Genomic DNA, 24,702 nt, shown 5'->3' with positions numbered 1-24,702 from the left:
ATGACCCCAATGGTGGAGAAGCCCCCAAACTGGGACTTAACCCACTGTTCTGAGCATGTCTCTTCCTTCCAAGCAGAAACCCAGAGTGGTACCAGGGAAGTCTTTCCCTGCAAAGACTCAACAGCCTGGGGATGAGTTTTGACCTGCAGGCTCTTTCCTCACACTGGGAAAACAGTCTTCTTCCTCCCCTGGCTCCCAGGGTTTCTGCTAAGTAAGGGAAGCCAGGTGAGTCTAGGGTCAGGCAAGTGTTTTTAATTACTGATATTTAGAAGACTGTCAGTTTGCTCCTTAGAAGTTAGATCATGTGCTTAAAAATAGAAATGAATTAGAAAATTGGCTGCTATTCATTTAGGTTTCATTTTTGAATGGCCCAAAATGCAGGAAGGCTCTGGCTTGAAAAGAATTAAAACCCAGTTCAAGTTACAGAAGAACAAATTAGGTCTAAGTTTTGTTGAATAGGAAATATCGTCAAGGAGACAAAGTTTAAATAAAGTGAATTTGTTACTGTCAACTTAATAATATAGCACACATGTTCATGATTTCGGGTTATTCAGCAATTGGGAAGATACTTCTCAATGCTCCCTGTTAAAACTTACAAGGTTCTGAGGCAAAAGTTTCCAGTATTTCCAATATGAAAATCTGTGGTCAAGACACAACTTCAATTTTCTATAGCACAAGTTTTCTGTTTAAGAGCATCTTCAAGATTGATGTGTGACTTTAAGCCATTATGCTTTGGGGGCCTGGAGCTGGCTGACTTTTCTCTGGGTAACTGCTATGGTTATAGTGTGGGAGAGGAGTGGATGAAAACAATCAAGGTTAGGGCGCTGGTGGCTCAGTCAGTTAAGTGTCTAATTCTTGCTCTTGGCTCGGATCTTGATCTCATGGTCATGAGTTTGAGCTCTGCGTTTGCTACATTAAAAAAAAAAAAAAAAAAAGAAAAGAAAAGGAACTAAGGTTACAGAGTCCTTTCCTGAAGGCTTGGGAAGAGGGTGCATTTATTTTCTTGCCCCATTCCACTAAGCTGTCAGTCACCCAAGTAATAGTGGATATGGTAGGGGAGAAAAGGCATTCCTAGAAAAATGGAGGAATATACAAAGGGTATCCACCACTCAACAGTGCTCTAACGTTTAAATAGCTGTTCAACACGGCATTTCCACATTCATAAGACCAGTACTAGGTAGGGCCAGAATGACTCTGTACCAAAAAAATATTGCTTTTATGGATTGTGGTGACCACCTATCTAGTAACACAAAAGTGCAAAATGGGATGAGGAGAAATCAACGGATTCTTTTGGGATAAGTGGTTTGGGAACTAATTTCTAAACTAGGCAGGAAACAAACAACCCCACAGGATGTGTTTCTGGGCAGAACAGGAAGAGAAGCCTGAACTGCAGCTGTGTCTGCTGACCTTGCGTTCAAACAGGAAGGTTCACTGCCCTCGTCCACATAACCATTCTAGATTCTATAGCTCTGTGAGTATTTGTTCTCACCACTGTTTAACTATGTTGGGAACTTCTGTTTGGGAGTGGTCTTCATTTTTTGCAGCATATACTATTCAAAATGTTAGATGGCTATCCTTTGTGAATATATTTAATTGTAGTAAAATGCACATAAAATTTCCATTTTAGCCATTTCAAAGTGTATAATTTAGGGGCATTTAGTATATTTCCAGTAATGTGCAACCATTCACTGCTATCTAGTTCTAGAACATTTTCATCATCCTCAAAGAAAACTCCATACCTTTTAAGCAGTCACTCTCCACATCCCTCTGCCCCTGACACCCCTAACCTGCCTTCTGTCTCTAATGGACTTGTCTATTCTTTTTGTGTTGTTGTTGTCTATTCTTTATATAGGTAAATATCCAAATGCCCACAGACCTTTCATATACATGGCACCATACAAGAGGTGGTCTTTTTTTTTTTTTTTTTTTTTGAGAGGTGGCCTTCTGTGCATGGCTTCTTTCACTGAGGTCTCCGAGGTTCGTCTGGGATGCAGCATGGGCTTTCATTCTCTTTTTATCACTGAGTAATATCCCACTCTGCAGTATACTGAACTTTACTGTTCATCAGTTGAAGGACATTTGGGTTGTTTCCTTCTTTGGCTATTGTGAATCGTGCTGCTAGGAACATTCATGGATAGGTTTTTGTTGGAATACCTGCCTTATCTCATACCACTTATTATGCTGTATTTTATGATTCAGCAATGGTAAATAGCTTATAATACCCTGTGTGTAGTACCCTGCTGTTCCTTATTTTTAACACTTGGCAACTGGCAGGACTCTTTGGCTCTCTGGGCCAGAGAGTAAGGGCTATATCGTGAGGAAAGGAAGTAAAGCCAGTAGAGGACCTTCTCTCTACAAAAAGTAATACCATATTCCTCTGGACATCTTTGAGATCAGTGCTTCAAAGGTACAGGGGTGCTAATTCTCAACACATCTCATTTTACTTAGTGGATCTTGAGATAGTGGGTCTTGAAGAACGTTACTGTAAGCCTCATCAGGTGCTGACCCCACTTGCAGCTGCTGTCCAGATGTCATTTCTTACCAGAGCAAATAAATACAGCCTTTGGCAATTGGTATGCAGCCTCTGATCTGGAACACGCTTTCTCTGTCCAAAAACATGGAGAACACCAGAAGCAGTTGGCAAGGACCTTGATCATCTATTGTCCAAAAGGACAACACACTGGTCTTCTATTCAAAAGACATGCAGATAAAACCTGGGTGCATATTCCTATATATATATATACTCTATATACAGACTAACAGGTACTCCAAGGATACATTAATATGTGTGTGCATGCCAGAAGATGGGAGATAAATCCCTTGAAAATAGAGAGATCTGTAATCTCTCTGATGCTCTGGTGGTCTGGAGGTCAGATGTGTGTATTAGGCTATTCTTTCCAAAGTTAAGCACATGTTACTCTATCTTATATCCCTCACCATGAAGAAAGAAGTTAGACATTTGCGAGGCCTTTCTGGATTTTGGAATTAACATATGATCACACTTGGATGTGCCACTCTGTTCCATTTACTGCTGATACAAAAGGCTGCCAGGTTTAAGTAGGCCCCAGACTAAGACCCTGAATGGAGTGAGTGGCAGGAACTGACAGGATGATCAGGATGGACGTTCTGCTTCAAAAAGTAACCAACTCTTCTCCTGCTAAGAAACCTCTCCTCGCCCATGACCAAGTCCTGGAGTAGTCCAAATGCCTGACCATGGGGCACTGAGAAACGGTTTACAGAGTTGGACAATACTCCATTACCAACTATAAGTAGAATACATATGACTTGAGAAAATCCTAAAGGCAAGAAGTTATCTATTTAAGTGCTTGTGTCATGTTTGTAAATCAGGGCCTTCTGCTTCAACCAACCAACCAACCAACCAACCAACCAACCAACCAACCAACCAACCGTGAATACTTATGGAAGACTTAAGTGGCAAGAATCATTCTGGGCACTTGGGCAGTTTCATCTTCATAATAAGTAGGTAAAGGAATACTCTGTACTTTACAGATGAAGAAACTGAGGCACAGAAAGACTAGGAAATTTGTTCAAGGGTCTTAACTGTAGCTATCCATGCGATCACTCAATAAATCTATACTGAGTTTTATCAATAAGACATCTTTCTTTGGGGCAAAACAAAGGCTCAGGCGGCAGCAAGAGAAAACCTCCACTTCTCCTAAACCAAACCAGATGTAACTTGTCCATAGTAACAAGATTAATTTTTGGGGGGGAGATGGCTCATAAACTGGCTGAAAAGACAACTCCAAATAAGAAATTTTGAATGTTCTTGGCAATAGCATTAAGTGCTAGACTAAGTATATTGCCTGATAAGGTGACTATTTTGAAGAAAGTAATTTTGGACATGTCCATCACTTTAAGGCCATGCCACTGGTCAGGCCAGTGGCTGCTCTAAATTATAAAGGCTGGCTGATGTGGTAAGTCTAGATTTGAGGAAGCAACGCTAGAGTTTTCTAGTTGGAGTGGCATGTATAATTACTATGGATGTCATCGTCATCGTGTTAGTTTTACATTGTTGCCATAAACTTCATCATGGCTGCGAGGTCCCTTTGCCACGTGAGGTAAAGATATTCATAGGTTCTGGGGATCAGGGGCATGTTTCTGCCCACCACAGTCCGTCCTCTGGCCTCTAAATTCCTATCTACCCTACACCCCTACAGTCACCTCAACCCAGAAACTCAAAGGCCTCAAAACACCATAGTGTCAGCTCCGAGTTCCAAATCTCACTGTCTAAATCAAGTACAGATGAAGACTCTGGATATGACCCCTTCTGAGACACACTTCCTCTCCAAAAAGGAAGAAAAGGAGGGAAAAAACGAGTCACCATTTATAATCAATTTAGAAATCCAGCTGGGCAAACTCCCTTGTATTTCAGACCCGAGAATCCTCCTCTGTGGTTATGGTGCTACGGAGTAAGCCCTCCTCTTCTCAAAAAAGGTAGCGTGTTTGCAGCTCAGCAGTTTTTAGTCAACTTGCTTCCTTTCTCTAGAATTCTGGGGATCCAGTGACTTTTTTCCTTTCACACTATGTCTTTCAGCCCAAGCTGGCAGTGTCTCTGGTGATATGAATATTCTCATCCACAGCTGGTTCCTAGACAAGCCCATCTCTACTTTGGACTCCTGCTGAGATGGCTGAGGGGTGATGCCTGAGTTTCCTAGAGGCTCCCTCGTTTAACTAAAGAGATCTGAAGGGTCCTCCCCTTGACCTCCTGATAGGGTTTACATGACTGAAGACTTTGACATTTGGAATACATCCTTGGTCTTCTCTCTAGGAGCATGCTTTTCCTGACAGTTAACATCTTAATTCTGGGGTCTTTTATTACCTGGATGGGATGAAGTTTCAGAAACAACTAAATCCTGTTCTTGCCCCTCAATCTCTCCTTCTGCTCAGTTTCCTCTCACCAGTGCTCAGCCTGCAAGTCTCCTCAGCTACATGTCCAGACCCATCATCTACGCCTTTTGCTTTCTGCACGACTACAGATGAGCCAGCTAAGTTTCCCGCCACCGAAATAGGAAAATGTTCTGCGCCTATTCCTAAGTCCTCATCAGCAGACCTTCACAGCCACAGCTCCACAAGGAGTCTATACATGGGCATTCAAGTATTCTCCAAGGCAATTTTGGCTTTGCCCATAATGCTCCTCACTTGCTTCTGAGCCCTCAAGGGGGAGGTTTCTAAAGTCCGTATTTCTATTAGTTCAAGGCAATCTAGGCTTTTTTCTATCATGCTTTTCAAAGTTTCTCCAGCCTTTACCCATTGCCCAATTTGAAACCCACTTCCACATTTCTAGGTATTTGTTAGAGCAGCATCCCACTCCTGGCCCCCAAATCTGTGTTAGTCTTCTACTGCTGCTGTAAAAGGCCACAACTTTATTAGCTCAATGTAATATAAATGCATTCTTTTATAGATCTGTAGGTCAGAAGTCCAGCATGGATCTCCTCAAACAAAATCAAGATGTCATTTGGCTATATCACCTACTCTGGAAGAGAATGTTTGCTACTCCTGTGTCAGCAGAATTGTCTTTAGCGTTGTGGGACCGAGATCCTCGTTTTACTTGCTGCCAAATGAATGTTGCTCATTTGTTAGAAACAGCCACATTCCTTGGCTTAAGGCCTTTTTCCTCCAAAGCTGCAGCAGGAGGTGGAGTCCTCACCTATTTCTGAGTCTGTCTGTCACTACACCTCTATCTGACCATAGAAAAGTTCTCTGCTTTTAAGGAGTCATGTGATTACATTGGGCTTACCTGGCTAATCCAGGATCATCTCTCCATCTCAAGGTCCACAACCTTAATCACATCTGGAAAGTCCCTTTGGCCATGTAAAGTAACAGACTCACAGATTCCAGATATTAAATTAAGGCAGGGACATCTTAGGGGGTCATTATCCTGCCTATCAAATTTGTGGCAAAGAACACAGTCAGAAAACCATTTGTCTAGATTTAAAACGCCGCTATGCTAGTTACTACCTGCATGACCACACACAAATTTCTTGGGCTCTGTGCCTGTTGTATCATTCTGTAAACTGAGGATAATAGTACCTACTTATGGTGGATACTGGAAGACTATGAACTGCTCCATATAGTCATTTCCCATTTCATTCTTTTAGTAACAAAACCCACTCCTCACTCTTTGAATTTAAGCTGGACACAAAATCACCTGGCAAGAGATTATGCATGCTATCTGCCTTGAAGCTAGGTTGTGGCCACATGACTCAGTGTAGACCAACAGGTAGAAGCAGAAGTCTTTATTATTTATTTATTTATTTATTTATTTACTCACTCACTCACAAATAAGAGAGAGAGAGAGAGAGAGAGAGAGAAAGAGAGATATTGAGAGGGGCAGAGACACAGGCAGAGGGAGAAGCAGGCTCCATGCAGGGAGCCCGACGTGGGACTCGATCCCGGGTCTCCAGGATCACACCCCAGGCGGAAGGCAGGCACTAAACCGCTGAGCCGCCCGGGCTGCCCTGAAGCATAAGTCTTCTAATCATACATAGGTGTACGTACACACACACACACACACACACACACACACACACACACACACACACACTGTTAACAACTTAAAGGCTGCCTGCTTGGTAGCCTGTCTCTTTCTCCTTTTGTATGGACTGGAGTGTAAATGTGGCTACAACCAGTCAGTCATGTTAGACGAGAACACCATCTTAGGGAATGGTGAAGCAATGTGAGAAAGGAACGTGATCTCTGAATGACCTCATGGGAAAGATCTGCCTGGTGAGGCTGGTCTATCATAGGAAACAAGAATGGGCTTCTATATTATTTAAGTCATGTATTCAATGAGTTAATATTTGTAAAGTGCTCAGCCACACAGGGAGTGCTAACCAGTAATGATACTTATTATTACTGACTGCATTATTCTGCATTCTGGAGTCTGTAATTCTGCTTAATGTCTCTGGCCACCAATATCCTATACGAAACATGGATATAAGCAGCATTAGTGCAATCTAATCTACTTAAAATGTGTGACTTGGTTATTCGTTCAGATCATAAGAAGAAGAACAACTAACATTTGTTGAATTTGAATGCTTTAGGCACTGACTGTATTACATCAGACTTCAGGACCAGCTCTACGAGGTTGAAGAGATGAGAAAACAGAAGGGGTTAGGGTCACTTCTGAGGTCACTCTAGATTGGGGTTGGGGTGGCCTCAGAGCTTGGTCCTTCCCACAACACTCACTGCCCCCCTGGCCAAAGGGCAGGCCAATGGGGGAGCGGAGAACCAGTCACAAGCCCCTGAATGAGGTTACTCACATGGAGGTTCGGTACTTGATGTCATCTTTCTCAGCCAGCTCTTCACAGGTAAGGCCATTGTGTTCTTTCCAGAGTCCCTGACACTTCCTACAGGTTTCCTGGGGATAGAGGAGAGACACAAAGCTCCTGGTGAGGAGACACCACAGAAGTTTCTGTTCAACAACAGGAAATGTGAAACGAGTTTCACGTGGCTTGAGTTTTTTTTTTTTTTTTTTTTCCTGAGGATGGCTCTCTCTTTCAAGAGGGTTATTTCTAAAGATTTCTCTCAAGAGAAAAGGTAAGAATCAGAAGAAAGCATGGGGAAACTTCTCAGAGCAAAGATTGTGTTGCCCCCATCACCCTATTTGTAGAAGGCCTTCTAAAATGCCAGGAGAGCCACCTGAAAAAAAGCCCACAAAACAAAGAACACAGATATATATGATCTTGGGTTTTTAAAAATGAAATACTTTGAGTTGCTTGAGGGTAGGGTCTGTTTGGCCCTCATTAATTTCTGTAATCCCCACAACCAGTAGTCCAGTGTTGGTCAGGCACAGATTACTTCTGTTGCACTGAAGAACGGTCTAGATTAGGATCACTAAGAGTCCTTAAAGGAGACACCCCCTCAGTCAGCCCTTACTCATAAAACACAGTTATCAACCTCCATAGCTTAACACTGTTTATAAGCATAATTTTTAAAAAGATTTATTTGAGAGAGGGAGAGAGAGACAGAGTGTGTGAGCAGGAGGAGCAGAGGGAAAGGGAGAGAGAAACTCAGGCAGACTTCCTGTTGAGCCCAATATGGGGCTTGATCTCATGACCCTGAGATCACAACCTGAGCTGAAAATCTAGAGCCAGAGCCTTAACCATCTGTGTCAGCCAGGTGCCCCTATAAACATGAATTAAAAAAAAATTACTACTTTTTATCCTAAGAACTTTCCTTGGGATGCCTGGGTGGCTCAGCGGTTGAGCATCTGTTTCTGACTCAGAGCAGGATCCCGGAGTCCTGTGATTGAGTCCCACATTGGGCTTCCTGCATGGAGCCTGCTTCTCCCTCTGCCTCTCTATCTGTGTCCCTCATGAAGAAATAAATAAAATCTTTTTTTAAAATTTATTTATTTTTTATTTATGATAGTCACAGAGAGAGAGAGAGAGAGAGAGAGAGGCAGAGACATAGGCAAAGATTTTTTTAAAATCTTAAAAAAAAAGAAAAAAAAACCTTCCTTGTTTACAAAATATTCACATGTATTAGAAACTCCATCTATAACAATTTACTTAAAAGATTTTACTTATTGATTTGACAGAAAGAGAAAGAGCACAAGCAGGGAGATTGGCAGGTAGAGAGAGAGGAAGAAGAAGCAGGCTCCCCGCTCAGCATGAAGCTTGATTCCAGGACCGGGAATCATGACCTGAGCCAAGGCAAAGGTAAACGCTTAACTGACTGAGCCACCCAGGCATCCCTATAACAAGAATTTAAAGAAACATTAACCCAATTAAATTTCCATAACTGGAAATAACTACCTTAATAAGTACAATGAAGGATAAGATGGTGTTGTCAGCTTTAACTGGGAACCCAATCTATTCTGGGGAGGGAGATGGTGAAGGTTTGAGGAAATGGAGTTTAAGTTTTTTTTTAAAGATTTTATTTATTTATTCATGAGAGATGCAGAGAGAGAGAGAGAGAGAGACAGACAGAGAGAGAAAGAGGCAGAGACACAGGCAGAGGGAGAAACAGGCTCCATGCAGGGAGCCCAACACGGGACTTGATCTTAGGTCTCCAGGATCACACCCTGGGCTGAAGGCAGTGCTAAACTGCTAAGCCACCAGGGCTGCCCAAGTCTGAGTTCTGAAAGATGAGTCAAAGATAGTGAAAGGAGAATCACATTCCAGACAGAGGAAAAGAAAGAGAATACTCTGGCAGATGAAGCTGAGCAAGTGTAGTTCCTGTGGCTGAACTGCAGAGAGTGAAGCCTGCAGGGACCAGTCCATCTGATTGCAATCATCAGTCTAGCCCTTGGTATTAAGCATGTCAGGAAGGCCTCAAGAGGAAGTACCATGATCCGATGTGTGGCTTAAAAGATCACAGTGTATGAGGGGCGCCTGGGTAGCACAGAATGGTATGCACAGTGTAGATGCTATCAATTCTACAAAACAAAGGTGTTGGTGGGGAGAATACAGTGATCTATAAAGTCAATCTGAATGGTTACCTAAAAAATTGGTAGGGCTGATTCTCCCAAGTGGGTGGAAGGCAGGGGTGAGACTTCTTCTTCTTCTTCTTTTTTTTTTTTAAAGATTTTATTTATTTATTCGTGAGAGAGAGAGAAAGAAGCAGAGACACAGGCAGAGGGAGAAGCAGGCTCCATGCAGGGAGTCCGACGTGGGACTCGATCCTGGGACTCCAGGATCACGCCCTGGGCTGAAGGCAGGCACTAAACCCAGGGATCCCCAGGGGTGAGACTTCTTACTTCAGGCTTTTTTCATCTTTTGAATCTTATACTATATAAATGTACTACCTAACTAAAAAATAAATAAATAACATTGGAAAAGAGAGAGAAATGAAGCAGACTATTATTTGGGGAGCTGAGAACCTGAACAACCCTTTGGGTAAACAGGCTTCAATCAGTGGAATGGGATGGGTGGGGATAGAGATGAGCCGATCAGAAATTTGATATTACACACCACTGCTTCCAAGGGATGTGATGTTCTTTGGTCTCCTACCTACACTCCCCATCAGTGAACAGAGGCTAAATCAATAGTGACTTAATTATTACATACCAAAATGTAAAGCAGCCCCAAACCTGTTTTGAAAAGACCTTGTGCCTGACTATTCTGGGAAATTGGAGGATAAACAACAGCTGGAATAGATGAGCTGGATCTGGATCTTAAGCTTTTAAACAATACTAATCTAGCCACCCACCAGGAGTAACAGCTTGACAACAATGCATGGCATTTAGTGTTTTTTTTTTTTTTTTTTTAAGCATTCCTGGTGATGCATTTATTAATTCATGGGACGTTCTTCATAAGGAAGAATCCATTTTCTAAGTGAGACATGGTCTACTGACAGCAAGATGGCCTGGTCAAATGGAGTCAGTTGTGAGCAAGCGCTTATACAATGACACCACTCACTTCCAAAATCACAGCAGTTCTCCAAGTCCCGGGGTGGATTTTCAGCCACAGTGCTTCTCAGTGAAGGGCTCAGGGGTCCCAGAGAATAAAACGGAAATGTCTTTTGAAGAGACTAACTAGCTAGACATTGAAACCCACAATTAAAATAAGGCAGGAGAATAGAAATCTGGGTAAATTTAACATGTGGAGCTTTCTGTGTTGTTTCTTTAAAATGTACCCCTTCTCTCGTAAACTGTGTATTTCACTCAACTGTAATTCTCTCAAGTGCAGCTAGGCTTTGTTCCTAGACTCAACAAATGCTTAAACAACATTACACAGAAGAAACGTTCTTAGACATTTTTAACACAAGGATAATTATATTCTTCAAGATGAGGTTAATGAGAAGATTCTAAGGTAGAGTACACTCTGGAAGGTAGAGTACACTCTGACGTGCAAACTTCAAAACACGCAGACAAGCATATCCCGGCTATCAGATCTGACTGGCACCCGGATGCAGTCATCAAGGGCTGCTGTGGGTCTGGGTTCTTCATGGTATCACATAGGGTGTTTTGGTTAAGTTTTATGCTGCCCCTTTAGTCTTCCAGATGCAGCAAGGTGTTTGGACTATTCACTGAGGTCTCAGCTTTGCAATATAAAGAAAACACTCCATAGCCTCCCTTCACACACTTGTGGCTGCTTAAATACTATTTTATGGGTAAGGCAGAAGATTAAGCTTGGTTTCAGATGACCCTGTCAGGGAGCTGTTGAGTTCTTCATTTAAACAGCTTCCTCAAAGACCAGCAAACACTGCCCTAGTCATCACCTCATCTACACACAGCTGGGCTTACTGCTGCTGGCAAAACACTCAAGAGAAGATGAAACCAAGAGTCCAAGTCACCAGACTTTGTCCTCCCTGCTCGCCACCCCTCCAGGCCTATTCTGAAGTTATTTGGTTCTCCCTGCACCCTGCATCTTACTTGATGGACTTCAAGTCTTTTTTTTTTTTAATTTTTTAAAAAATATTTTATTTATTTATTCATAGAGACACAGAATGAGAGAGAGGCAGAGACACAGGCAGAGGGAGAAGCAGGCTCCATGCAGGGAGCCCGATGTGGGACTCGATCCTGGGTCTCCAGGATCATACCTCAGGCTGCAGGCGGCGCTAAACCGCTGCGCCATGGGGGCTGCCCGATGGACTTCTAGTCTTGTCTAGGAGTGGAACATAGTAGAAACTGCCTACTTGTTTTGAAATGGTTCCTCCAGCAAAACTTCTAGATCCATGGTCCAGGGTAGAGAAGTTGCTGATCTAGATATGGGGCATGAGGCTGCAGCTGATTCAAACAGAATCTCTGAAACTCAAGCTCTCTGCTTTGCCATCTCAGGCACTCCAAAAATGGGTGGGGCTATAAACCTCAAACCCCTTAAAGCAAAAGATGAGGCCCAGGTACCTGACTATTCACAAATGCTGAGCTAACTCCAGGAGTCACAGGGCCATGTGCATTCAGACCACATATGTCTCTCAGTTGTCAAGGTATTCAGTTCTTCCTCACCTCCAGGTCCAAATGACACATGGACACCAACTAAGAGCAAGAGACCAAGTTTAAGACAGGAACAAAGACCACAAGACTGACGCTGGAACCCTTGGGAACCAATAAAACTGGGCAAACTCAAAGGTTAGTAGAATTGGGGCCTTTCCTTCCTTTAAGGAAATCCAAGAACTTCTATTTTTCCCAGGGCAAGGATGCACACAGTCTCTTGAGGAAGTCAGAGAAGTGAGCAACCCACATGGAGCAGCACAGTGGAGTTAAGTATAATAGTGCACACACAAGGAAGATAGCAGAGAGGGGGAGGAGCTAAGTAAGACAAAGGTTCTTTGAGGAGTTGGCAGCTTCCTGGGACTGAATAAAAGTATCACAAATGATGAGAACACTCAGGACACCAAGACAGTACTCCTCCCATCAGAATTCACATCTCTTTGGAAAGTGCCTTCCCCAGCTACAACAGCCATCAGAGCCAAGTATCTAAAACGCAGAACCAGGTCCCCAAACATTTCAACAATAAAATACACTTAATATGTTAACATTTTAATGAGTACAAAAGGATTTAACATACATCATTAAATAATTTTAAAGTATGATTTTATCCCACCCTCTGAAGTTTTCTCTATCTAAGCATGTTTTGCAACATGTTACAACAGTGGTACATACATATACTTAATAAATAAATAAACATAAACTGGGGGGTGTTCTCTATACAATTCTTCTGATGCAGTGAGCAATCACAATGTAGTGCACCTACTGCTGTAGATACTGGAAAGTCACAGAAGGCATCTAGAAAGGGCAGCAATCTGTCCAAGGGTTATTGTCTTTCTTTTATCCAAAAGATTTTATTTATTCATATGAAAGAGAGAGAGAGAGAGAAAAGGGAGAGGGAGATATAGGCTCTCTGCTGAGCAGGGATCTCCCCCTCCCTGACACCACAGTGTGGGTCCCCAGACCCTGGAACCATGAGGCAAACTAAAGGCAGATGCTAAACAGAAGACCAAGCCATCCAGTCACACCTGGGGGCTTGTGTTTCCCTTTGATGAATCGAAGAAGCTAGACCAGAGGTGGGAAGATGGTTGAGCAGCAATTGGAAGAGTCTACAGAAAAGATGAGGGTGCGAAAAGCCTGCAGTGATTCTGGGGTTCTGACTTAGGACACTGCTGGGCTGGTGGAACCATGAACTTGGATCAAGTGATGCAGGAGGAGCATATCTGAGTGAGGGTGGGAGGCAGAGATGAGAATATAATTTAATTCTAGAGCAGCTGATTCTTTTATTTTTTTGGAGAGCAAGAGCAAGAGATAGAGCACGCATGGGGGTGGTGGGGAGAGGGAGACAAAGAATCCCAAGGAGGTTCCATATTCAGCACAGAACACGATTATGGGGCTCGATCTCATGACCCTGAGATTACGACTGGAGCCAAAACCAAGAGTCAGATGCCCAAATGACTGAGACACCCAGCCCCCCACCTACCTTCTTGAAGCCTGTTTTAGTGAAGAGGAGACATATGAAACAAACAGGACACACAGCTACAACAGCAACGGAAACATTTCAGAGGAATAGCACTAGGTGCTTTAAGGGCAAAATAGAGTTACATTAACTTGAGGATCAAGAAAGCCTTTTTGAGGATGTGACACTGAAGCCGAGCCCTGAGGCTGTGCAAAGTTAGCCAGGTATAGGGAGAGGATATTCCAGGCAAAGGGAAGGGTGTGTGTGAAGGCTTGGAAATGCAGAAGACCTGTCTCATTGGAGGAATAAATGAAGATGGTCTGGCTGGAGTTCAAGGGGCAAAGAGCTTGGAATGGCCAGTGAATCCTGCTTCCTGCTGCTTTGAGGCTGGCGGGAAGAGTCTGGAAAGCTGGGGTCTGCAAGGGAAATGCAATGATTTGATTTACATTTTCAAAAGATCATGCTGGTTGCACAGGCTGGGAATGGCTCCTGATGGCAGACACAAGGTTGTAGGACCTTACAGCAAGCTCCTCACTAAAACTAGGGCTAATACATTTTTTTTTAAAAAAGATTTTATTTATTTATTTATGACAGATGGGGGTGGGGGGGGTGGGGCAGAGACACAGGCAAAGGGAGAAGCAGGCTACATGCAGGGAGCCTGATGTGGGATTCAGTCCCCGGTCTCCAGGATCATACCCCAGGGCTGAAGGCGGCGCCAAACCGCTGGGGCATCAGGGCTGCCCTAAGTAAATAAATTCTAGGGGTACAAGCCCCAGAGTCTGGATTTGATACTTGGCCAGACTTCCTTCATAACCCTCCACAAAAAAGGCTATGACTGGGGAAATGGCAACAGGCCTATCTTTTCTTTTTAGGAATAAAAGAACTACTTTTCCAATATGGCTTCCAGAAGGAACTTTTAAATTAAATTAATTAATTAATTTTTAAAAAGATTTTATTTATTTATTCATGAGAGAGAGAGAGAGAGAGAGAGAGAGGTGCAGAGACACAGGCAGAGGGAGAAGCAGATTCCATGCAGGGAGCCTAATGTGGGACTCGATCCCGGGACTCCAGGATCATGCCCTGGGCCAAAGGTAGGCGCTAAACTGCTGAGCCACCCAGGGATCCCCTAAATTAAATTTATTTTTAAAGATTTTATTTATTCATTCATGAGAAACACAGAGAGAGAGAGAGGCAGAGGGAGAAGCAGGCTCCCTACAGGGAACCCAATGTGGGACCCGATCCCGGACCCCAGAGAAAGGCAGACTCAACTGCTGAGTCACCCAGGCGTTCTGGGACTTTATTTTAAAAAACAGAAGATGGGATCCCTGGGTAGCGCAGCGGTTTGGCGCCTGCCTTTGGCCCAGGGCACGATCCTGGAGACCCGGGATCGAATCCCACGTCGGGCTCCTGGTGCATGGAGCCTGCTTCTCCTTCTGCCTGTGTGTCTGCGCCTCTCTCTCTCTCTGTGACTATCATAAATAAATAAAAATTAAAAAAAAATTAAAAAAAATAAATAAAAAACAGAAGAAAGAGGGGCCCCTGGATGGCTCAGTCAGTTAAGAGACTGCCTCTGGCTCAGGTCATGATCTCAGGGTCTCAGGGGATCGAGTTCTGCATTGGGCTCTCTGCTAACTGGGGAGTCTGCTTCTCCTGCCCCTACCCCTGCTCGTTCTCTCTTGCTCTGACTCTCATTCTCAAATAAATAAATTCTTAAAAAAAAAAAAAAAAGGAAAAAAAAAGAGCCAAACTGAAAATCTATTATGTTTTTTAAAAAAAGACTTTAAGAGTGAGAGAGAGCAGCACATGAGACCATACATGAGCACAGAGGGAGAGGGAGAGTAGGAGGGAGAAGAAGCAGGCAGCCCAACGCAGGGCTTGATCCTAGGACCCTGAGATCATGACCTGAGCTGAAGGCAGATGCTTAACTGAGCCACCCCAGTGCCCAGTTTTGGCTCTGTACATAGGTTTCCCACTGAAATGTCTATAGAGAAGGGAGCATAGTTTAAAAAAATATTTTATTTTTTTCCCTCAAGTTTTTATTTAAATCCAACCACTGATGCCTGGGTGGTTCAGTGGTTGAGCATCTGCCTTCGGCTCAAGTCATGGTCCCAGGGTCCGGGGATCAAGTCCTGCATCGGGCTCCCCACAGAAAGACTGCTTCTCCCTCTGCCTGTGTCTCTGTCTCTCTTCCTCTCTCTGATGAATAAATAAATAAAATCTTAAAAAAAAAAAAAATCCAAGTTAGTTAAACGTATAGTGTACTATTGGTTTCAGGAGCAGAATTTAGTGATTCATCACATATACAATACCCAGAGCTCATCATAACAAGTGCCCCTTCTTTTTTTTTTTTTAAGATTTTATTTATTTATTTATTTATTTATTTATTTATTTATTTATTTATTTATTTATTTATGAGAGAGAGAGAGAGAGAGAGAGAGAGAGAGGGGCAGACACAAGCAGAGGGAGAAGCAGGCTCCATGCAGGCAGCCCGACATGGGACTCAATCCTGGGTCTCCAGGATCATGTCCGGGGCTGCCCACAAGTGCCCCTTCTTAAAGGCTATTTATCACCTACTTGATCCCCCATCCAATATATTTTTTTAAGATTTATTTATTCATGAGAGAGAGAGAGAGAGAGAGAGAGAGAGAGAGAGAGGGAGAGAGAGACAGAGAGGCAGAGACACAGGCAGAGGAAGAAGCAGGCCTCCATGCAGGGAACCTGATGTGGGCCTCGATCCTGGGTCTCCAGGATCACGCCCTGGGCTGAAGGCAGCACTAAACTGCTGAGCCACCCAGGCTGCCTTCCCCCCTCCAAATTTTATCTTAAGTCATCTATACACCCAACCTGGGGCTCAAACCCACAACCCTGAGATCAAGAGTCACATGCTCCACTGACTGAGCCAGTCAGGGCTCATTTATCTTATTTTATTTATTTTATTTTTATTTTTAATTTTTTAAATTTATCTTTTTAAAGATTTAATTATTTGAGAGCGAGTGTGCACAAGGTGGGGAGGGGTAGAGGGAGAGAGAAAGAGAAAATTCCAAGCAGAGTCTGTGCTGAGAACAGAGCCCAACAGGGGGCTCGATCTCATGACTTTGTGATCATGACCTGAACTGAAACTAAGAGTCAAGATGCTTAACTGACCTTGCCACTCAGGTGCCTCAGGAAGGGAACATTTTTTTAAAAAAGATTATTTATTTATTCATGAGAGACACAGAGAAGCAGAGACATAGGCAGAGGGAGAAGCAGGCTCCCTGTGAGGAGCCCGATGTGGGACTTGATCCCAGAACACTGGGATCATGTCCTGAGCCAAAGGCAGATGCTCAACCACTGAGCCACCAGTGTCCTGGAAAGGAGCATCTTTAGCATGTATCCCAAACTCACAAATCCCTCCAGCTACCCCACAGTACTGGCTTAAGGTTCTGAACCTACAGATCTTCCAGTATGCGATGCTTTGCACATGTGTGCGCGCGCGCGCACACACACACACACACACACACACACACACACACCTCATTCAATCTTCACAGCAACTCTACAAGGAAGTACTGGACCATTATCCCCATTCTTTTTTTTCTTTTTTTGGGGGGGGGGCAGAGGGAGAGGAGAGAATCTCGAACAGGCTCCACACCCAGCATAGAGCCCAACATGGGGCTCAATCTCAGGACCCTGAGATCACAACCTGAGCTGACAGGTGACTTCAGCTGCTGACTGAGTCACCCAGGTGCCTCTCCATTCTTTTTTTTTTTCCTCCTTTATTATTATTATTTTTTAAATTAACCTTTTGTGGGGTTTCCTTTTTTTTTTTTTTTAAAGACTTTATTTATTCATGACAGAGAGAGAGAGAAAGACAGAAACACAGAGGGAGAAGCAGTCTCCACACAAGGAACCCCATGCGGAACTCTATCCCAGGGCTCCGGGATCATGCCCTGAGCTGAAGGCAGATGCTAAACTGCTGAGCCACCCAGGTGTCCCCTTTTGCCTCCTTTAAAGTAAACAAGAAAAAGGCGGCCCAGAGAGGCAAATTAACTTGTTTAAGGCCACAAAGCTATGGACTCAAATCTGTTTGATTCCAAATCCACTTGCTCTTTCTACTGTGTTCTCACTGCTTGGCAGCATGGTGTTTGCTGGCAAGAACAGATCATTGTTTACTGGAAAACCCAAGGGCACGAGGGTATGAGACAAGCCCTGAAGTTATAATGGGTATCTTGTATGAGAGCAGATGATAAGGGCAACAAGGCCGCAGAGAGCCACACAACAGGGTTTGGAGAACACGGATGACCAGCTGCAGCTGTGCAGGATGCCTGCTTCCCTGTGCTTCCTGGAGAGCTGGGAATGACCCAGTAAGAGGCAGGATGGGCTAGGATTAAACCTGAGGATACCATTTCTTAATGATAATGTAGGAACCTGCTAATCATAGCAATCTCAGACTGGACACATGCGAGGAAGTAGCTTTTCCTGATACCTTTGGCCAGCTACATGTCTGGTAGGGCACCGGAGGAAGTGTATTTTTAGATTCCCATTAGATATGCAAATAAGCTCAATGTAAGTTTTCTACACCAGAACCAACTATCACTTACTTGGTCCTTCTGTCAACCAGCCCCTATGCCTTCATTTGTAAATACTTGCTACTCACTTCCCCAAAGGTGGCCAGGACAATGTTGTACAAATACCTGCTGATGACAGTGCCTGAGACCAGCATACCATCATCACTGCTCTAGGTGATGTTTTGTTCCCAGGGAGACTGGTAAGGGAGAAAAGTTCTGCACTGAAAGGAATGTTAGAACATTCTTCTCCTTCCTTCCCTTGCCCTCTTCAACAAACACCTCCTGAGAGAACCTGCCACTTTGACCAGGCTCTATTCTCAGCCAAGAATCAGTGAAAAAATGAATCTATATTCCGATAGACAAATAGATAAACATCCACTCTGTAGGAAGACCACGAACACTCTGGGCACGAGTGTGGGTGTGGGGGCTGCCAATGCCACTGGTGTGGACAGCCTTGTGCCCAGTGACGTTCCAATATGAACCTGAAAGGGATTTGGCAGAGTGGAAGCATGGGGGGTGGGGGTGGGGTGGAGTCACCTAGGAGAGGAGAAGAGCTCAGAGAAGCAGCCTTGGGGGCCTCATGGCTGATCCTGAGCTGGGATCCAGGGCCAGCATGGTTGGCCTCCAGTTAGCAACACCCGCCTGACACCCTTAACCTTGCAATGCTCAGCCTAGATGTCCTTTTTCTTTTGGCAACTCCTACCCATCAGTTCTCTTCAAATGCTACTGGCTCTGGGACACCCAAATGACCTGGGCAAGAGTTGGCACTCTTTCCCTGGACTCCTCGAGCACTTGGCTCCCACTAGCTTACAGCACTTTTGTCTTGTAATTATCTGATTACATCACATCTCCTAGGAGCCAAGCACTGCTTGCGGGCAAAGACTGTGCTCTGCTGATCACTACAGACAGACTTGGAATGGAGGGTTCAATTAATCTATTTTAAAAAGCACTACCCTCTAAGTGCCTATTTTGTGTCACATGAGGATGCAGTGGTGAATAAACCACCAAAATTCTGGATCACAAGGTGTTTACGGCCTAGCACACTATGTCTCAGGTGTCTTTTGATTTCTAAGGCCATGCACCAGATCTGACCCACACAAGGAAGTGAATGTAAGAAAAACTTCAGAGATGAAGGCTGGCAACAGAAAGCACATTCCTCTTCATGCAGAGTTACAGATATACCTCCCACCCTTACTTCTGGGACTTCTGCATTTTATATATGAAAAAGGCATTTGAAATCTCTTAGTAAATGAGAAAATGACCTCCTTCCCCAAAGAACATTATTATCTCATCAGGTCTTCATATTTATAATCATGCCAAGTACAATGATGATTTCATGAAAAATATCAAGTTCTATATAAGACTCAATTAAAAAAAAACCTTTCAAGTGAGATCATTATAGCTTGTGCCTTAAGGACATGGGTTATGTCTTTCTTATAGTGGTTCCTTTCTTTGCTCCCTTCTAATTCCCTTCCCCAATCCAATGTACAAAACTGTGAAGACCAGTTATTACCAAGAAGCTAATGGCCAAATGCCTGCAGATGGTGCTTGAGAAAGCACCACATCTCCCTTCAGTTATGATGTTCTTCGTTGGCTTTCATCTACAGCTTCAGTCTGTAGAAATGGATATCTCCTTGCATTGGAGGAGAGGTGCTTCACAAACAGCAGTGCCTACTAATTTGTGTCTGGGAGAACCTCTAGTTTAGAGAAAGTCAGGAAGGACTGAAAAACCTGCCAGCTGGCTTTCTCCCTCCCCTGCCCAGGGTCAAGAAGGTCAGTTAGCACCTGAGGTCAAAACACAGGTTCCTAGGGACCCCACCTAACAGAACAAGACAGTCCAGCTTGTCTGGGTCCATCTTTCTTAAAGGACAAACACAATGTGAACATTAATTCTTTTAATGATGTCCTATAATTATCTGACTATATCACATCTCCACAAGCAGCCATGCTCTTACAGGGATTTCTCTTTCCTTAAAAGTAAATCATCCCTCTGAGGCAGAAGAACTTTTGATTTCTGAATGCAGAAATTCAAATCTGGGCATGGCCAGGTGACACCTGGGCAACAGTACTGAAGAAAAGGGTTCTCTGGGAAAGATTTCACATTGTTCTTATTTTTTGATGGTTATATATGCATACACTAAATTTTTAAAGCATGTATGCCCTCCCATTTCTAGATATGGAAACTGACTTTGAATAAAGAAATCTCTAAACCTTACTCCCACAGATTAGAAAGAAGGCAAGCATTTCTTTTCTTTAGATTCACTAGCATTAGGTAGGTGACAAAGTAGAATGGATGGCTTCAAATTTAGTTTCTGTGCTAATGCTGCCCCCTAGAGATAGAAAGTAAAAAAGGCCCAGAGTCTTCTAGAGTCACCCTGCCTAGGAGAGGGCAATCAATGCTTGAAATATCGACTGGGAAAACCAGCTTCATGATTACGACAGCCGGATTTTTCACTCTACTATGTGACCAGAACTTCTAAGATAAAGTGGGATGTAAATGCTTCCTGGAATAAAGGTAAATTTAATTTTACCTTTACCAGCATAAAAAAAAAAAATACCAATTCCCTTACAGAGTCAAATACCAATGACTGTCTCTCTCAAATATCAATTTAACAGAATCACTGGGGTGACATCAATGTCAGGAGGTGGACATTTATATAGAAATTTGGAGACAGGGCAGCCCGGGTGGCACAGTGGTTTAGCGCTGCCTTTAGCCCAAGGCATGATCCTGGAGACCTGGGATTGAGTCCCGCGTCAGGCTTCCTGCATGGAGCCTGCTTCTCCCTCTGCCGGTGTCTCTGCCTTTCTGTGTCTCTCATGAATAAATAAATAAAAAGTCTTAAAAAACAAAAAAGAAATTTGGAGACAAATATGAAAGTTCCTACTAGGTACTATGGCTACTGCTCTAGGCACTGGGGAAGAAAATGAACAAATATAACTCCTGCCTTCATGGGAATTACTGGGGGTAACTTTGTTAAACAAGTGAAATACATGTAAGACAATTTTATGTGCTAAGGAGAAAACTACTGGAAGGAAGAATATTCTGGAGTGCTGAGGTGCAGAGAGCATTCATAATTATAAAGTGGGTGTTTGGGGACGAACTATCTGAAAAGGTGTATGTATGTATGTATGTATGTATGTATGTATTTATTTATTTATGATAGTCACAGAGAGAGAGAGAGAGAGAGAGGCAGAGACACAGGCAGAGGGAGAAGCAGGCTCCATGCACCGGGAGCCTGATGTGGGACTCGATCCCGGGTCTCCAGGATCGCGCCCTGGGCCAAAGGCAGGCGCCAAACCGCTGCGCCACCCAGGGATCCCTGAAAAGGTGTATTTAAATAAAGATTTTGAGGGGTACCTGGATGGCTCAGTTGGTTAAGTGTCTGCCTCCAGTTTGGGTCATGACCCCAGGGTCTTAGGATGGAGTCCCGCGCTGGGCTCCCTGCCTTTCTTTTCTCCCTCTCCATCTGTCTCTCCCCCAGCTCATGTGCTCTCTTGCTCTCTCTCAAATAAATAAAATCTTAAACACATCCCCCCATCCCAAATCAAAGATTTGAGGAAAGTGAGGAAGTGAGTCTTGTGATGTGCTTGGGGAAAGCATTCCAGGCTACTGGAACAGCAAGGAATGTGGAGGGAGCAGCAAGGAGTGAGGTGGTACGGCCAGTAAGAGAAGAGTGGGGTGTCTGGGGCCTGGGAGGCGGTGACAGGGACTGTGGCTTGTACCCAGAGTAAAGAGAGATTGAGTTGAAGAGGATTCTCTCCACAAAGGCCTGAGTAGGTGAGCCCCAAAGAACGCCTATGTGCTGACAGCACCCCTTTCATGGAAAGCTATCCTGCTCTGAGCCACATCATCCCAGGGCCCTGTTCTCCTGCCTTGAGTTTCTGCCTCTGAGAGGGCTGAAAGGGCAGGAGGGCAGGGGTCGTGACTAAGTCCAGTCCAAAGGGGCTTGCTCACAGTAGATGCTCAGCACAATAGTATGAATTTGTGGAACCAAAGTCACTTAAAGCTATGATGTTTATACTATGAATTGCAACACGCTGGTGGGTTATGAAATCATTTTAGTAGATTCTGACAAGTGTTTATTTGTTCATTTATTTTTCAAGCTACAACAGAAAAGAATATATTAGAGTGCATTCCACATGTCAGGTAACTTGTAAAACTACTATTTTGGTTGTATATACAAATATATTTACATACCTATTGGTTTTAAACGATATTCTTACAGTAAGTCACATTCAAAACACTTTGAAAGTCATTAACTTAAGATTCATTGATTCATGAACCAAAAAGTTTATTTTTTAAAAAAAAGATTGATTTATTTATTTTGAAAGAGTGTATATGTGTGCCCAGGGGTGGGGAGGGGGATGAGCAGGGGTAGACAGAGAATCTCAAGCAGACTCCCTGCTGGATCCCACAACCCCCAAATCATGACCTGAGCCGAAATCAAGAGCCAGATGCTCAACCGACTGAACAACCCGTGTCCTGAACCAAAAAGTTTCTTTAAAGGATGAGAAGCTTTCTCAATAGGACTCCCATGAAGCACTGAGGAATTTAAAATGGCCCCATCTCTGGTTTACCCTGGAGCTAATGCTTTTATAGTAAGGAACAAGGCAGAATAACAGCTTTCATGAGGGCTCATAGCAAAGCAATATATATTAGGAAGTGGTGAATACATCATTTCAAACTATCAAAAATATGGGGCAGCCTGGGTGGCTCAGCGGTTTAGCACCGCCTTCAGCCCAGGGCGTGATCCTGGAGACCTGGGATCGAGTCTCACGTCGGGCTCCCTGCATGGAGCCTGCTTCTCCCTCTGCCTCTCTCTCTCTCTCTCTGTTTCTCATGAATAAATAAATTAAAAAAAAAAAACTATCAAAAATAAACACTGCTAGGACCTGGACAGAAATAACCACAAGCACATCTCATCTTTGTTCACTGCAAGGGCTACTCCTGGGTTTCCTGGGGCTTCTGGGAATCTTGGCCCAGCAGGAGCAGCCAGCAAAACCAGTTCTTCCCTGCTTGGACTCCACAATCACCAAGCCCCAGAAGAGAGGCTCTGGATTTCAGGAAAAATCTTCAAGACTGTATCTTTATTTTCATGTTGTTAGGTAACTGGGCAGGTGGTCTTGAGGGGAGGTAGACAATAAAATTAAAGGCCCTCACACCCCAGATCTCAGAGTAGAAGTTACCCTTGCCCTCAGCATTAAGATGAGAAATGCCACATCTTTTCTGGGGCAGACAAATGGCAAGAGGGCTGAAGGAGCAACACAGTAAACGACACAGGATATATGATCAAAGAGAAGAGCGCTCTAGCCTCATAAGCAGCTTCAACTAACCTGAGGAACAGGAAGATGATAACTGAGGTTAGAAAAAAGGAAAATCAGGAATGTGCCAGTCTGACCACATTCCAAGGGAGAGGGAAGAGCACCAGCTAACTTGGGATCTCTGGCCTTGTCACAGCTACCATCCTGCAGCAGTGACAACTGGCCATGAATGGCTGGACCCCTCCCCTGCCTTGGGCTCCCTCTCAGATGTGCACATAGGGACAGACAGCATGTGCTGGGAGGCCAATTTAAGTGTCTATGTGTTAGTTATATCTGTGACTGAACTAGCATTCTGGTTTCCCTCTCAACCTCAACATGTGGATTTGGTTTGGGCCAGTGGGAGGAAATTCAGCTTCTGGACCAGTAGTGCCAGACAGACCCTTGGCCCTGGCACTTATTTTCTGTGTACACAAGACTCACCAGGGCTACTAATAAAAGATGCAGATCCTGACACTGTGGCCCTGGGTGGGTCCAGGAACTTGTATACAGATCAACTTCTTGGGATACTGTTATAGGAGGCTTTTGGATCCTGTTTTGAGAAGTCCGGTCCCCACTGCAGCACTGCCTCCCTGTGAGGCCTTGCCTGGTGGCTTTCCTCTGGGACAGTTATGACTACTGCTCCCTCAGTGATTTGGTTTCCCACAAGGGAAAAGCAAATAAATGCTAATTAATGTCCTTTACCCAAAAGCCTGTTCGGTTTCCCAATACATATATATGTAGATAATACATCTACTTTTGCCACTTTTTCTTCCTTGCCAAAGTCAGGGAAAAAAAAAAAAAAAAGAAAGAAAGGTCTTCTGTATCTACTGTCTGCTTTTATCTTAGTCTAGGTCTAAGAATGTGCTGTGAGGCAGAAAAGTAGAGAAACCAGGATCTGCCACTCAAGCCCAGGAAGGAGGGTTATGAAGGCCATGTTGGCAACCCTGTGAATGCCTGGTCTGGCAATGGGCTGGGAGATTTACTCAGCTGGGCTTAAGAAACAGTAAAACAGGGGCACCTGGGTGGGCCAGTCGGTTAAGTGTCTGCCTTTTGCTCAGGTCATGATCCCAGGGTTCTGGGATGGAGCCTGCATCAAGCTCCCTGCTCTGTGGGGAGTCTGCTTCTCCCTCTGCCTACCACTCTCCTTGCACATGTTCTTTCCCCTCTGTCAAATAAATAAAATCTTAAAACAAGAAAAAAAGTAAAATATACTTCAAAATACAATGAAAAAAAGAAACGGAGTCCTACAGCACACACCAATTGTGTAAATGAGAATCATATATGCTCAGACTCTTTCCTTGAAGCACACACACATCTGGGGGATTATACAAAATACTTAAAGTGGGTATCTAAGGGATGGGGGTAGGAGCAGGAATTGAGAGATGAAGAAGAAAAAATAAAGCAAGAGAGGGAGGTCTTGCACAGCTTATTCTGATGGCATACCCTAAGAAGGACTACTGCAGATTTGTGGACATGGGGGTTCTAGCCCTCACCTCTAG

General features: G+C 43.9%; 1 protein-coding gene across 7 annotated transcripts in view; it reads right to left on the bottom strand.

Annotated features, from left to right (window-relative positions):
- Window positions 1-24,702, bottom strand: part of RNF216 (ring finger protein 216) — a 161,461-nt gene that overhangs the window by 22,830 nt on the left and 113,929 nt on the right. For 5 of the 7 annotated variants that reach the window (XM_035717569.2, XM_035717567.2, XM_035717568.2 and 2 more), the window contains 2 exons: window positions 7,284-7,381; window positions 2,543-2,605 (listed from right to left, as the gene is read on the bottom strand). In XM_035717569.2, the coding sequence (XP_035573462.2) occupies window positions 2,543-2,605; window positions 7,284-7,381 (161 nt within the window). The remainder of the gene's footprint in view (window positions 1-2,542; window positions 2,606-7,283; window positions 7,382-24,702) is intronic. The other 2 variants (XM_025426283.3, XM_025426285.3) reach the window with 1 other exon arrangement.

This window comes from Canis lupus, chromosome 6 (assembly GCF_003254725.2).
Source record: "Canis lupus dingo isolate Sandy chromosome 6, ASM325472v2, whole genome shotgun sequence".
Classification (NCBI taxonomy): domain Eukaryota; kingdom Metazoa; phylum Chordata; class Mammalia; order Carnivora; family Canidae; genus Canis; species Canis lupus.
Note: the sequence above shows the minus strand (reverse complement) of the source record. Positions and strands in the feature narration are given on the sequence as shown.